Source organism: Zalophus californianus, chromosome 4 (assembly GCF_009762305.2).
Source record: "Zalophus californianus isolate mZalCal1 chromosome 4, mZalCal1.pri.v2, whole genome shotgun sequence".
Taxonomy (NCBI): domain Eukaryota; kingdom Metazoa; phylum Chordata; class Mammalia; order Carnivora; family Otariidae; genus Zalophus; species Zalophus californianus.
In genome coordinates, this window is record NC_045598.1 from 133,497,584 (window position 1) to 133,512,867 (window position 15,284).

General features: G+C 34.5%; 1 protein-coding gene across 2 annotated transcripts in view; it reads left to right on the forward strand.

Moving 5' to 3' along the window:
• The window catches only part of PI15 (peptidase inhibitor 15), a 34,320-nt gene extending 19,591 nt beyond the window's left edge, over positions 1 to 14,729 (forward strand). For both annotated transcript variants that reach the window (XM_027598350.2, XM_027598356.2), the window contains exons 3-6: positions 2,771 to 2,889; positions 3,870 to 4,002; positions 4,123 to 4,238; positions 7,910 to 14,729. In XM_027598350.2, coding sequence (XP_027454151.1) covers positions 2,771 to 2,889; positions 3,870 to 4,002; positions 4,123 to 4,238; positions 7,910 to 8,045 — 504 coding nt within the window. In that variant the 3' untranslated portion in view covers positions 8,046 to 14,729. The remainder of the gene's footprint in view (positions 1 to 2,770; positions 2,890 to 3,869; positions 4,003 to 4,122; positions 4,239 to 7,909) is intronic.
• The last annotated feature ends 555 nt before the right edge of the window (positions 14,730 to 15,284 follow it).

A 15,284-nucleotide genomic window follows, 5' to 3' on the forward strand; every position in this document is an offset into this window, starting at 1 on the left:
TGAGTTAAGTGGGAGAAAGAATACTTGACTTTCTTCAGTCACAGACGATCTTAGCAGTAGAACTAGGGTTAGAACACGAGATTTTTATTTTCAGGTCAGTGTTATCTGTGCCGTGCTCTGCTTATATTTTAGGATAAGACTATAATAAAATGTTTTTAGCAGTTGTTGATCTGAGTACACATTGTAGTTCAATATGTAAATAATACTTAGATGCATTTTTTTCCCCAACTGATTACAATTAATTAAGAACCCATCAGGGGACATAATTTTTTGATGCCATTCCATCTGGAATTCCTTTGTGAATTAATTATACTATTTTGTACTTCAGTGAACTCTAATCCATATTTCATAAATCCATATTTCATTGAAAAACATCAAAAGAATAAATACTAGATAAATCCACTATCATCCAAACAAATACTTTTTTTTGAAGATTTTATGTATTTATTTTAGCGAGAGAGAGAAAGAAAGAGAGTGGGGGGGTGGAGAGGGACAAGCAGACTCCCCATTGAGTGTGGAGCCTGACTTGGAGCTTGATCTCAAGACCCTAAGATCATGACCTGAGCTGAAATCAAGAGTCCCATGCTCAACCAACTGAGCTACCCAGGCACCCCAATGCTTTTAAAAGTTAATTCCAGTCCTTGGATATTATGACTTTCATTATAAATTTATTTTGTATGTTGACACTTTGCCCAAATTTTTACAGGTAAAACAATGGAGAAGTTTGAAGCAATAATTCATAAAATTCATGTCTGACCTAAGTAACTATGAAAACTGTAGTACAACATCTCTTATGATAGAGTGTTTTCCATTTTTGACACTGTATTTAACATTGATTACTCACTGATTAAAATGGCATTATGTAATATTTTGCCACATTTAATTGGCAGATGATATTCTGGGTAACTAAGAAAAGTGTGTCTTGCTATAGCTCCTTAAGAAGATGTGGCCATTGTCACCATAGAATTTAGATAATTCTCATTTTATACAACTTTATAAGTTTATTTTAGTGTAATTCTAGATAAGTGTATGTAAGATGACTTTGTTTTCCTAATTTAAAACAACTTCGGAGTAACTAACGAATTTCTGTTGAAGGTGGCTGCCATGGCCTCATGGGATGAAAGTGTCTCTGGAAGAGTTCATCTATTATTTTGATTTTTGCCTGTTTTATTTAAAATCACTAAAATAATTTCTCTTCCCTTAAATACATTGTTATCTTAAATAAATATATGAATCCCACCATCCTTGTGGAAAATTAAGCCTCTCACTGTTGTAGTCAAGCAGTCTCATGCGTTTGCTTGAAAGCTTATAACTCAAGGCCATCAATCCTAATGTAGGTGAGTCTTGCTTAGCTCCATACAACCTGGTAGAGGAGAAAGTCCCCAAAGAATGATAAAATAAGGGAGACTATGAAAAACAGGAAAACAATGATCAGTAGAAAAACATCTATGCCATTTCCTGTAGGGAGCTCCATGTGAATTTGAGTAATTATAAAATTGGCACTTACTTTTTCATGTAAGTTCTTACCTTCTAAAATATACCACTGTCTAGTCAAAATTTGAACAATTTTTTTAGATAGCTGGAATAATATTTAAATAACTTAGGAAGTAATGTCATGATACAAACTACAAACTTCAATTAAAACCATTCCATATAAGAGAAAAATACTTCACTAAATTATATTTTTACTAGGGAAATTTTTTTTGTTTTTTATTGTTATGTTAATCACCATACATTACATCATTAGTTTTTGATGTAGGGAAAAATTTTGAATGCAGTTTTTTTATACTGATTTACAAGAATTGTAAATATTCTCTATTTTGAGTTTTTGTACCTTGAAACTTGTCATAAAATAGATCACCATTTTAGGTTGATTTATTACTGGCAGGTCCACAAATGCTTGGCTTCATTTCCCCATACAGCTTCAGAGATGAAAATGTCAATCTATATGGTAACTAGTATAAATATCTATTAAATCTAAGGCTCATTCAAATTTTGTCCCATAGTTTCTCAATTAAAGAAGGGTTATTATACATCAATAACACCCTTATCAATTTAAACACCTTCCTTTTTTCAGAACAATTACTATTTTTCTTAATTTATTAATTGAACCATAATATGCTATATTTTCACAGAAGTTGTATGTAGCATAGTCAAATTATTCTTTATCATAATTCGTTTCTAGTTCATAACCCACTAAAATTTAATTCTCATATTATTATTATTATTACTACCAAAGATTAAAATGCTATAAAATATGAAGGCTCCTTGGGAATTACTATACTACAATATAGTTTGACCTTTAAAAATTGCAGTGTAGTATTAGACATTATTGATTTTGGTAAATGAATTTGAATAAATAATTTGATATTAGTTTTTAAAATATATTAATAGAATGGCTCCTCATTGCTAGGAAGATGACCTCTAGGAAAATCAGTTGACTTGGGTGGGTTAAAAATTCAGTAGTCAGTATGAGGTGTCTCCAAGTTACATCTAGATGTGGTATTTTTGTTAGCCTATCCTTTACTAAAACTGATGTTTGGATTTGGGATTTGGATGACACTGTAAAAACAGCGATGTTTTCTGTGATATAATCATATCACATTATAGCACTTTTAATATCAATGGTCTAAATTTGCTTTCTTTAGTTAAAATAGTCTAAGGAACCAGAATCGAAAGAACTTTAGGAAATAGTAGTACCATTTCTTCCTCTTACTTTTGTCAGTTACTAGCAAAACTGGTAAAGCTGAAGGTTTTTTCCCCTTCACAGGTTTGGGATGAAAATCTTGCAAAATCTGCAGAGGCTTGGGCAGCTACTTGCATTTGGGACCATGGACCTTCTTATTTACTGAGGTTTTTGGGCCAAAATCTATCTGTACGAACTGGAAGGTAGGAAGCAATTTCACTGATACTGTTCATCCACACACTTTATTACTTATGGATCCCAAGGGGGAGTGACACCATTTTCAATTAATATCAGCAAATATTATTGAGTACTCACTATGTGTCAGGCAATGATGCTTGGCCTGTGACTGTTTCAGATGTCTTCAAGGATTATTTAATTGGTTAAAAGGTCCTAATAAGACCAGTTTCCCCTTTCACCCTTGGAACACCCTCTCTTAGCCTGTATTCTTCACTTACCTCATAGAATCTTTGAAAGGATTCTCCCACCTCAGGGAGATTTTTTCAATGTGGCAGAAGCCATTTTTGTGTTTATGCAACTTTCCCATGATTACATATATCTATATTTATATATGTCTCTGTGTGTTATATATTTACATATATATGTACACACACATACACACACACACATACATATGCAAAGTATGTACAACTATGGGAAAGGCCCTTTCCAGTGATAGGATAATTTTTCCACCACTGAGGAATGTCATCATCCAACATTCCAAAGACCCATTCTCTTCCATATACAGGAGAAAAATCAGGTGTGCCTGATTTTCCTATTAAAATTAAAATGATTCAAGTTTAAGGGAAAAAACACACTGAGTTCTAGTATCACAACTACAATTTATGTATCTAATTTTTAATTGTGTACATGATTCTGGTGGATAAATTTTTGACAAGATAAAACAAGATAAAGATGAAGATTCCTGAAATATTTGTAATTCTCTTTTTGAAACAACCAGACATATACTTAAACGAATATAGACTCACTTGCTTTAGTCCCGGGCATTTTCATGCTTGGCGCTACTTGGGGGAATAGGTGATGATGGTAATTGTGAGGTATGGATTTGCTCTTGAGTCATCATGAATAATCTGCAAAAAGAACTATTAACTTACAACTTAACATGAGTCCACTATAAATTACCACTGCTGTACTCTAAGTTCTCATTGTTTTTCTTGGTATCCAGATATCGCTCTATTCTCCAGCTGGTCAAGCCATGGTATGATGAAGTGAAAGATTATGCTTTTCCATACCCTCAGGATTGCAACCCCAGATGTCCTATGAGATGTTTTGGCCCCATGTGCACACATTATACGCAGGTTATTTCAATTCTCTTGTTAATTTTTGATTCATAGTTTTAAAAATGCTCTTACTATTTTGGGCAATATGCATTTTCTTATCTTTAACTTCAATAATGAGGTATTGGTTTATTTTTGCAGATGGTTTGGGCCACCTCCAATCGGATAGGATGTGCAATTCATACTTGCCAAAACATGAATGTCTGGGGAGCTGTGTGGCGACGTGCAGTTTACCTGGTATGCAACTATGCCCCAAAGTAAGTACTAGGCTGGATTCTACTTCCTGGAACCTCTAATGATATTAAATATCTCCAGTCTGTTAGTTATTTTGATGTGAATAAGATTTAATTACAATAGCCTCTAATCCTCAAATCTCCCATGACCTCATATACATGAAAAATAATGAGATGAATAGTTATTTTTCACAAAGACAGATATTTGGGCCTAAAATTGTGGGCAAAACAATCAGATACGGAGATTCACTAAATTCCCTTCACCTATTTTTAGTCATGATAATTGCAAAATAAACACTGTACTTTCAGGCTTTTGATAGTTCTATAAAAGTTATCAGAAAAGAATCTTGTAGGGAATGTTTCAACATTGCAATATTCTCATCCATCAGTACTAGAATGTTGGCTTATTTTTTTCACTGGGAAAGCAAAACACAGTCCTTCTTCCTTTCTTTTAAGAGTAAAACTAAAAATTATAGTTTACTGATTTTATAAATGGTTAAGGAGCCATTCATTGCCAGAAGGGAAAATTTAAATGCTGTGACTTCCTTTTAAATTAAAGCTTTGCCATGGTTTAAGTTTCAGTATTGAAAATTTAAAATTTTCTTATTAGGGGCGCCTGGGTGGCTCAATTGATTTAGAGTCCCCCTCTCTTCATTTCGGCTCAGGTCATGATCTTAGGGTGGGACTCTGCTCGGCAGTGAGTCTGAGATTAGCTCTGTCCCTCTACTTCTGCCCCCTCCCCCACAGTCATGCTTTCTCTCTCTCTCTGTCTCTATCTCAAATAAATAAATCTTTAAAAAAAAATAAAATAAAACAAAATTTTTTCACTAGTTCCATTTTATGGCATATATATTGTGAAAATTGATCAAAGACTATAAAATATAGCCATATTTATAAATATTCTTTATAAGATGAGTATAAATAAGCATTTGTTAACATTTGATAAAATGCCTTCCTGATAACAGTAACTCTGGAGATGATAAAATGTTCCAATATTTATACATGAGTCTGTTCCCATTTGGAGCAAATAGCAAAATGTGCAAAGGATTTATGACACTCTTGGTGTCTTCCAAAGTAAGTCCCAAACAAAGATTTTCTCCAGCTTTGCCAATATGGAGAGGGAATGAGAAAATGTTTCACAAATAACTGCATTACTCATTTATATGGTAGTATGCCAGTGGCAGTGTTTTTGCAAAGTTAGAAAAATAGCGATTTTCCCCATGGTCCCCCTTCATAAATATTAGAATAATAAGGTTTGGAAAGTAGAATGTATCTGGATTACAAAAAGCATTAAAAGTGTGCATTTGTTTGATATTTTCTGTTTCACACTTTATATTTTCCTATTAAGCCTTTACCCCTCTTCCTGACATAAAGGCCAAGTAGTACTCAGATGGTGAAAGAGATTTTTATTTCATTTGTTTTTAAACACTGATTCAAATTTTCTAATATTATTGATGAGATACCTGATTGCTTTATATGAAAGATTAAGATATTGTGTTAATATACTTTATTTCCTATTAAAAAGAACCATTATTTTGAAACCTAGGCAATGAAAAAAGTTTTAAAATCTTGACTGACATTTGGGTGTGAATTTTCCAATGCCAATAGAAAATTATCTCAAGCCTGTTTTTTAGGGAGAAAAAAGAGAGAGGTGGAGAGAGGGAGGGAGGTAGGGAGGGAGAATTTAATTAGATGGAATAGAACAAAAAATGGAAGGATGAATAATATAAGTTTAGTAGTTGACTGATTTACTTTTGAATGTAATTATCCTCTATTTTGTAAAAATCTGTGATTTATGTAAGTTTATAATGTAATATGTAATACATTTTATGTATAATAAAATTGTATTTCTAAGTTTATGTTACCAAAAATGTGTGCTGTGTAATTTCAAAAGATTAGGTAGAATAAATAGAAAAATATGAAATTAAAATAGCATAGGCTGGGCCCATATACACTTATAGCTTTGGATAAAGATATAGAGGGAAATAAGATTATTAATATAGAATAGGAGAGATTAGGATAAAGGAGTGAGCTACACTCACAAGCGAATGGGCCTCCTTGAGTGTTTTGGAGTAAGCATGTGTCATTATCCAAATTATACCCGAGAAAGCTTATCCAGGGGGCAGAGTATAGAATAAACTGAATAGAGATGGATGCTCTTGGAATCTGATGACATTTTGTAATATGAATCACTAATCAGCATGTTTTTCATTTTTATAGATAAATTCTCTTCTATAAATATTTTATAGATCAGAGCCTGAATTTTTATAAAGATTTTACTTATGTATTTTTTTTTAATTTATTTGAGAGAGAGAGAGAGAGAGCAAGCAGGGGGAGCTGCAGAGGGAGAGGGAGAGGCAGGCTCCCCGCTGAGCAAGAAGCCCGATGTGGGACTCGATCCCAGGACCCTGGGATCATGACTTCAGCTGATTAAGCATCAGGTAGATGCTTAATCGATTGAGCCACCCAGGTGCCCCAAAACCTGAATTTTTAACTGACTGATTTAAGCAGATATTTTATGTAGATACACTTTAGGAGTCACTTCTTGGGCTTTTTCAGATCTTAAAGAAGATGAGAACCAGCTGTTTCATATTTTAGCCTCTTACCTACTGTTGGCTTATTTTCAACCCTGACTTTTTACTACTGACAATCATATTTCTCCTGACCATTCAATTTCCTTCAAAATGCTGGCTATGTTGCTATTTCTTAATACCAATCACCATGCTATTGAAAATACATCTATTACCTTCTCCCTCATAATTGAACAGTAAGGCATTGTGGCTATTTCCGACTATTGTAAATGATGAATTTGATGTATTATTATGATCATGGCCATCAATACAGATAAAAATATTGACAACGCAAAATAATTTAGTTTATTGTGTTTAGCATTATCAAAAAACAAATAGTATTACTAAAAACAAAAGCTATGAGTTTACACATAGGTAAAGGTTTTGAAATCACCTTTGTTTCCCTTTGTTTCACCTTTGTTTCTCTTACCATGACAACTTATGGCAACTTCTTCCTTATTTCATCATTTGTAAGCCTCCTAGAAAATACTAAATACATGTAAATATTACCATCCTTAGCATTAGCAGGAGTTTTAAAAATGGGAATGTGTTCTGCCAACATACTCTAGAAGGCACTTATAGGGCAGAGACAGATGCGGTGACTGAATGAGCATCAAGCCTGGCATCAGATGACTAATTCTGTCACCATTCATTGTAGTGCTTCACGTCTTATCTGTAAATTAAGGTAATATTAACTGTTGCAGAGAGAAATATTTAAAAAGTAAGATATATAAAATAATAAGTTACTGTATAAATAAGAACTGGAGGGGTGCTTGGGTGGCTCAGTGGGTTAAGCGTCTGCCTTCAGCTCAGGTCATGATCTCAGGGTCCTGGGATGCAGCCTTGGGCTCCCTGCTCCATAGGGAGTCTACTGCTCCCTCTCCCTCTGTGCACCTCCCCCGCCAACTCATGCTCTCTCACACGGTCTCTCTCTCAAATGAATAAAATCTTAAAAAACAGAAAAAAATGGATATAATTTTCCGTGCCTTTCTAAGCTGACAAACTTCTCAAAAAGATCATTACATGTCAATCCATGTGGTCATGTGCTTAAGGACAATCGAATTTCTTTAAATGGGCATTAATGTAACATTAATTTTATCTTTGTACTTTTTTTCTTCTTTCTAGGGGCAATTGGATTGGAGAAGCACCCTATAAAGTAGGGGTACCATGTTCAGCTTGCCCTCCAAGTTATGGAGGATCTTGTACTGACAATCTTTGTTTTCCAGGAGTAACGTCAAACTACCTATACTGGTTTAAATAAGCTTATCTTTTCCTCCAGGAAATAGAATGGTTTCTGGGAATCATAGGCATATATATATATTGAGTTTTGCACATATTATACATATTTTATAATAATCTTGTTTTCCTTTTATTATTCACTGTATAAATTAGTGTTTGTCTAGTATGTTTGTTTCACCTTTGAGTTAATCAAAACATCCATTTCTGTCTTCTGACCTCTAAGCCCAAGTTAAAATGTTGTCTATGTAGTATTGACATAGTTGATGCATCCAATTCTAAAACTTGCTTCCCAAAGGAATTATGTTACACTTGTGAGGAATCAAATATATATTTGACCTATAATTTATGTGTGTGTATGTAGATATATATACACATATGTGTATGTAGATATACATGCACAAACATATAATAGATGATATAACACAGAGAATAATGTGATTCAGTAGTTAACTTGAGGGAAATTTAAAAATATACTATTCTGAAATATATATGAGGTGGTGGGACATCTTCAGCACCCATTTCTATAATATCTACAAAGTGACAATTTGCGAAAAAACACTCAGTGATGTCTGGGCATAATAATTTAATTAAGCCACCAAGGATTTCATTCTGGAGGTATTTTGTCTTATTTGGGTTCACCAAAGGATATGCGCAACTTACGTAAGATTCAAGTCATACCTTTTGCTTAATCTCTTTTATTGAATTAGTAGTCATGTGTTGAGTGCTTACTATGTGCAAGGCACTCTGCAAGTTATGTTCTGATAATGCAAAGATGTGAGATGCGGTTCCTGCCTTCAAGAAGCTCACAAAAATATTCAGGAAATAATGCAGTTTAAGATTTTGCTGCAAAATTACAGTTTTTTAACAAATTGATTTTAATGTAAGTTTGAGTAAATAGATGCCACAGTGGTCACCTATAGGTGAAATAGGTGATGAGGACACTGTGTGATACGCAAGGCTTCTGATTAGCATGAAAATGTAGGGACACCACTTGGAACTAAAAGAGGCAGAAAAGAATTAACTGCCCAGGGATTACTGTATTAGAGTAAATAGTTGTGAGTTTGGAAGGCAGACAGCAAGACACTAAAAAACCTGACAAGGCCCAGGAAAACTAAGATTTAGGAGGCAGGTATGTAAAGTCACAGAAATAGGGTTACTGCACAAAAAATTACAGGTGAGAGCTTCAGAAGGGCCTTTCCTGAGAGTCTAGTATATCTTGAGGCCTGTCAGCAGAGGGTGAAGAATGCCAAAAGAAACATGTGAGATGCCAAGAACACTTCCATCTCTTCACATCATTATTTGGTGAGCATCCATCCAATCGTAATGAGCCTCTAAGCATCACGTTAAAGATTCTGTATGCACACCACAGTTAGGTTTTGGCAAAGTGGTGCTCTTCAGATGATTTGCTAAGGACTAATTAGCAAATCTTATTTCCATGTCTATGTAGAAGAATAATTTTCAGTTCTCCATTAAGTTTGATTGTGGAAGTCAAATCAAAGTCACTATGAAAATTTCACTCATGTGATTTTGGAAATGCAATGTTTCCTCTTTCAGGAATTCGCTATTAGAGAGGAAAATTCAACATCCGGGTCAAGACACTTATATTATGTTTTGTGTGTGTGTGTGTGTGTGTGTGTGTGTGTGTGTGTGAGAGAGAGAGAGAGAGAGAGAGAATGAGAGAGATTATGAAAGAGAGAGAGAGATGAGAGAGAGAGAATGAGATTATAAGAGAGAGAGAGAGAGAGAATGAAAGAGAGATTATGAGAGAAAGAGAATGAAAGAGAGAGAGAGAGTGTTCACAAGTTATGTAATGCTTCCATAGAATTACAGAATAAGCAAACAGGGTTAGTTCCAGAGTGCAAATAACAGAAAGAAGCTACTTGTTTAAAATTCTGTACACATTTGCAATTTCTTAGGGCGGATGCACTGAAAGATGACAGTTAATTAAATCCAGTCAATGAGGGAAAAATCCACCATCTGGAGTTTAGGTTTACATGATGACACACAATTGGCCTAATTCCTTTTACAAATTGAATGTGGTGACCAAATGTTTTGATATCATACTACTCTGCTCTTGTGGGCACATATATAGACTGTATGAAAAATAAATATTTTTGGATACTAAACTGAAGAACAGAAGTAGTTGTTAGATTCGGGCCCCAGTCTAACTTTTATCTAACTATGGGCAATTGAAGAGAAAGCCAATTAGTGGGATGTTTACTTGATTTCTCTAGAAAGTATTTCCAACTTTCATTTTCCTAGACTTGTTCTATAGAAGTAGCAAAAGTACTATTAAACAAACATGACTGTTCTCAGTTCCAGTCCTGTTGCTGGATTGCTTGTGGGGGTTGGTTTCTCAGTTCTGAAAAAGAATAATGATATCTGCTACATATTTCACAGAGGATCTTCTGAGGCTAAAGTTACCATACTAATAGCAATTTATCAATATTAAAAGCAACATTAATGTTGTGAGACTTATTTGGGAAAAAATTAAGTTTTATGAGCTTCTCTTTGGCAGAAACTGTCTGATTCTTTGTATTCATCCGAGCTTTTTACACAGTGGTTATAATGCAGTAAGTGTTTAATAAACGTGTCTCTGAATATATTTTTAGAATTAGCTAAAAAACCTAGAATTGCAACAATTTAGAGGAGTCCCACTTTTCCATGTTTTATTAAGACAAAAAAATTTCTTAAATAAAAAGCTCTGGATGCATCAAAAATCCAGATACACCATCAAACATACCAGATTAAGACTAGGATCTAGGCATGAATAACTGACACCACAGTCCTTTCCAAATCACTAGAGCTATACATTTATTTATAACTCAACAACTCAGCTGAAAATATAACGGGTATTTTTTGTTATGCTATGTGTACTTTTTAAATTTAGTAATATAAGGTAGACATGTGAACTGTTTCATGTTCCAGGCTAAAGCAAATGAACATTTGCTGATATCAACAGTGTGTCCTGTTTTTCACAACATTCAACCATGGTGCTAGGATAGCTAGTTCTCACTGTAATTCCCAGGGGCAGAAAGAGTCTGGGTATCAGATACTTCTTAAGAGCAGCTTTAAATAGTCAATATTGAGGTATTCATTTCAAAACATATCATTCAAAAGAAAGAGTAGTCTCTATATTCTCCATATTCCACAGTACTGATCCTCTCTCTATGGCATGGAGTTTTCAGTAAAAAAGTAAAACACTTCCATCACAATACAGTTTTGTTTTGTTTTATTTTGGCTTCCATGTCATCAGAAGACTGGAAAAATGACAATTTTAGCTGTTAAACTGATGGATTTCTTTATAGAATTGTATTTAAGTTGTGTGGGCACAGGCTTAATGTTGCTGGTTATGACAGATAAGCTTGTTTTTAAAATGTGGTGGAAACAATTTTTATTAGTACCATTTTTGCTTCTGTTCGGTAGCCTAAGCATCATGATTTCTGTGGTTCGTCAGGGTTTGCCCTACCAGCTTCATTTGGCAGTGCCATAACGTTTACTTGAAACCTTTGTGGAAACAGTCATTCGAAAGCTCCGTGCAACTCTAGCAAGGAGTTGACCAGACATGAAGGCAAGTTCACCCAATAAAATATACTCGGACTATTTGGACTGAAACAGCATGCATTTTTCTCATTAATACATGCTTGTGTAAAATCAACTTGTATCATTTACATAAGCAAATCTGATACATATTTAGACCAGCTGGAGTGTTTTGTGTTCACATCCTGCTTATTAAGTGAATATATAAGCTACACAGATAATTTGAATATGTCCAGGAAGGAAAAATAATGCTCAACCTGTGGTTTATGTTCTCCCTTTGTATAACAACATCCCCTACGTTCCACAGTATCACAGGATGCAAATTTTGACATAAATGGAAGCTTTTACCTACCAAAGTGTTTAGGGAGAGTAAAGTTAGATTTCTATCAGTGCCTAACAGTATATTTGACTTTACATATATATATATATATATACATATGTATGTATATTATATTGTCATTATATGTGTGGGGAAAGGCATATTTGAACACATGCAAAATGATTTTAAAAAATTATGCCATGATATAATTTTGACTTATGAGAGGTCAATCAAAAGCTTAGAAAGTTAAACAATTCACTCGTTAATGGTGCTGAAAATGCGTTACAACCACCATATCCTGGCTACAACTTTGAGGTTTCTTTTCAGTTGAAGTTTTTACTAAGTGTGAACTATCAGTATCGATTCTGGTGCTAAATACGTGGTGCTAAATGAATTGTTAGTGTTAATAGTTTTAGTAATGCTCTTTTTATTCATTGTTAAAAGCGATAATCCATTCAATTCCTGATTCAGAAATATTAATAAAATCCTGTTAAATTAATGTTACCCAGAAATAGGCCAGTGAACTCTCTTTTTTGTGTAACAGTCCAACATTATCTAGATGTTACAGAATGTAAATATATTTCTTTAGAAGTTATCAAATTTCTTTTTTTAAGGCATTTTTTAGCGTGGCAATGTCCAAATTCAAGTATCACCTGAAGGTTACACCGACTATGCCACAGGCACTGGCGCCCTCTGGTGATTGTGAAAATAAATTTTTGGTGGCTGCTTGGCGGGCAAAAAAAGACGTTGCTTTTGTTAAAAACAAAATTTAAGTTCCTCAATATTGGAACTCTTGGGTACTCCTTAAATCTGACAGCATTTGAAAATGCTTGATTCTGTTGACATCATTTTCAAAGAGGATAAGAGAGGGACTATATCTTGGCATCCACTTTCCTAAATAATAATGTTTTTTTTAATGAAAATTTATTTCTAAGGTGCTTATCGAAGTGTTTTTTTTTAAACTAGGTATTACTAAAGTATATTTTTCATTTGGCTTACATCACAAATACAATTAGAATTAAAATTAGCAAACAGAATTAAAAGTGTGTCTCCTTTTCAGAAGTGATTATTTTTATTCAACATAGTATGTAAGATTAAAAGGAGATATGTTAAAATAATTAATTTCATAAAAAAGGATTATCTCTCCATTTTTACCTGTTGGTCTAAAATGTGATAATGTTCTTTAGTCATACTATTTAGCTAATGATAAAATTGTGTTACTCCATTCAAAGTCCTTCTAGCCTAACAAATGTACATAAAAACTTAGAATTATATCAGTTGCTATAACTAATGAAGACAAAATTCTTAGGCAAACCTCCAGTTGAGGTATGTCAGTGACATTATGTGTATATATCACATAATTGTGATAATCTGTTTTGACAGAAATGTTTCTTAAACTACATTAGCATAACCAAATGAAATATATTTTGAAGCAGTTTTCCACATTAGTATTTTCAAACTTAAAGCAAGAGAACACATTTTATGATCCCAATTATATGTAAAGCTCTAACATATACTACATACAAAATGGATCTGCTCATACCCCAACCTTCCCCAGTGCGTGGGAAGTTTGTTCTGAGAGCCCTAGGATTCCATCAAACAGAAAAACATTGATCTAAAACATCCAGTTCCCCCCATTTTTCTCTAAAATAATCGGGTAATTAAAGCAAGAAAAAAATTTGAGGCACTAAATTATTTCAATACCCACTTCACTTTACATATGTTAGAAGCTTCTGGTTTGATGAAGAATTAAATGCTGACTTTAACTGGTGCTTGGAGATAGCTTACAGGATCTTGTGTTTTGTTATTTGACAAACAGAATTTTGGTCCCATAGTGGTTGAGAATGGGAGGTAATTGTGGTGCACATATGAAAATAATGCATTTTTAAAATATCTAAATATTTCAAATATGTACATAATCCTAAAATATACTATATCATTTCAGATTTTTTTAAAGATTAATTTGGATAAGTTTTATTCACTACTTAACACTGTGGCAGTGAAAGGTGCTTTGATGTGATATAATGTCATGAATGTGTACATACATAAAACCTGTGTAAACCTGTCCTTATAAAGCCTAACAAGTGTAGCTTTTTGAGCTCTGCTGTATTTTCTTTTTCAATAAAATATTATAATTAATTGTTTTGTTTTAAAAGTATATCTAATTGTTTTCTTGTTTTCAATAGAGTTTTCAAATAGAACTAGATGGCATGATAATTTTGATAAGGTATGATGGACGACTTCTCTAAAGCGACAATGATTATATCTTTAATGCATCGCTGAAATACACCAAGAATCTTCTATTTTCCTTTATTCCTCTTTCTTTCTTCCCTTCCCTGCCTCATTCTTTCCTTCTTCCCTTCTTTTTCTACTCAATTCCAAAGAATATTTTGAAGTACAAATATAAGAGACATTTCCATGGAGGAAGAGGGAAAGATTGATGTATCAAGAAGTTCTGGCTGAGGAAAATTGCAGCAGTTGAACACAAATACTTTTATGCTTCCCCGCATAGAGAGCCTGAAGAGAAACCATAGATGTTCCTGGGGGAGAGGCACGCATTAGGCCACTCCTTGGCCCAAGGATAGTGATTCCTAGGGTGGCTCTACCTTGTAGAAGGGTAATTCCTTTCTCTCTGGTGAAATGTAGATCTCGCAGACCAGTGCACCGAGAAGGATCTGAATCTCGGGCTTTAAATTTCTCCTTACCATCTGTGATACTGTGATTGATTATAAGAAAAACAAGGGGCACCTGAATGGCTCAGTCGGTTAGGCATCTGCCTTCGGCTCAGGTCATGATCCCGGGGCCCTGGGATCAAGCCCCACATCAGGCTCCCTGCTCAGCGGGAAGCCTGCTTCTCCCTCTCCCACTCCCCCTGCTTGTGTTCCTTCTCTCTCTGTGTCTCTCTCTCTGTCAAATAAATAAATAAAATCTTAAAAAAGAAAAGAAAAGAAATACATATTTGGTCTTCCTCCAGTTTCTGGCTCACAGCTCCCCAAACTCTTGGAATTTCTAAGTGTTGACTGAGAGTGAGAAATGTGTGTTTTGTTATGTTAATGAGGTGACTTTTGGGAAGCACTTAAGAATGGGGGCTGGTTGTCAGTGGAACCAACCTTGTGATCTGAGGCTTGGAACTTTCAGTCCCACCCCCTGATCTCTGGGGATGGGAGAGGGGCTGGAGGTTGAGTCAACAGCCAATGATCAATGATATAATCAATCATGCCTATCTATTGCAGCCTCCACAAAAAAACAAGAACCACAGGGTTCTGAGAGCTTTGGGGCTGGTGAACCCATGGAGGTGTAGGAGAGTGGGGCACCGGGACAGGGCCCAGGGGTTTGTGCCTTTCCCACGTACCTTGCTTTACACACCTCTTCCATCTGTCTGTTCCCAAGTTATATCCTTTT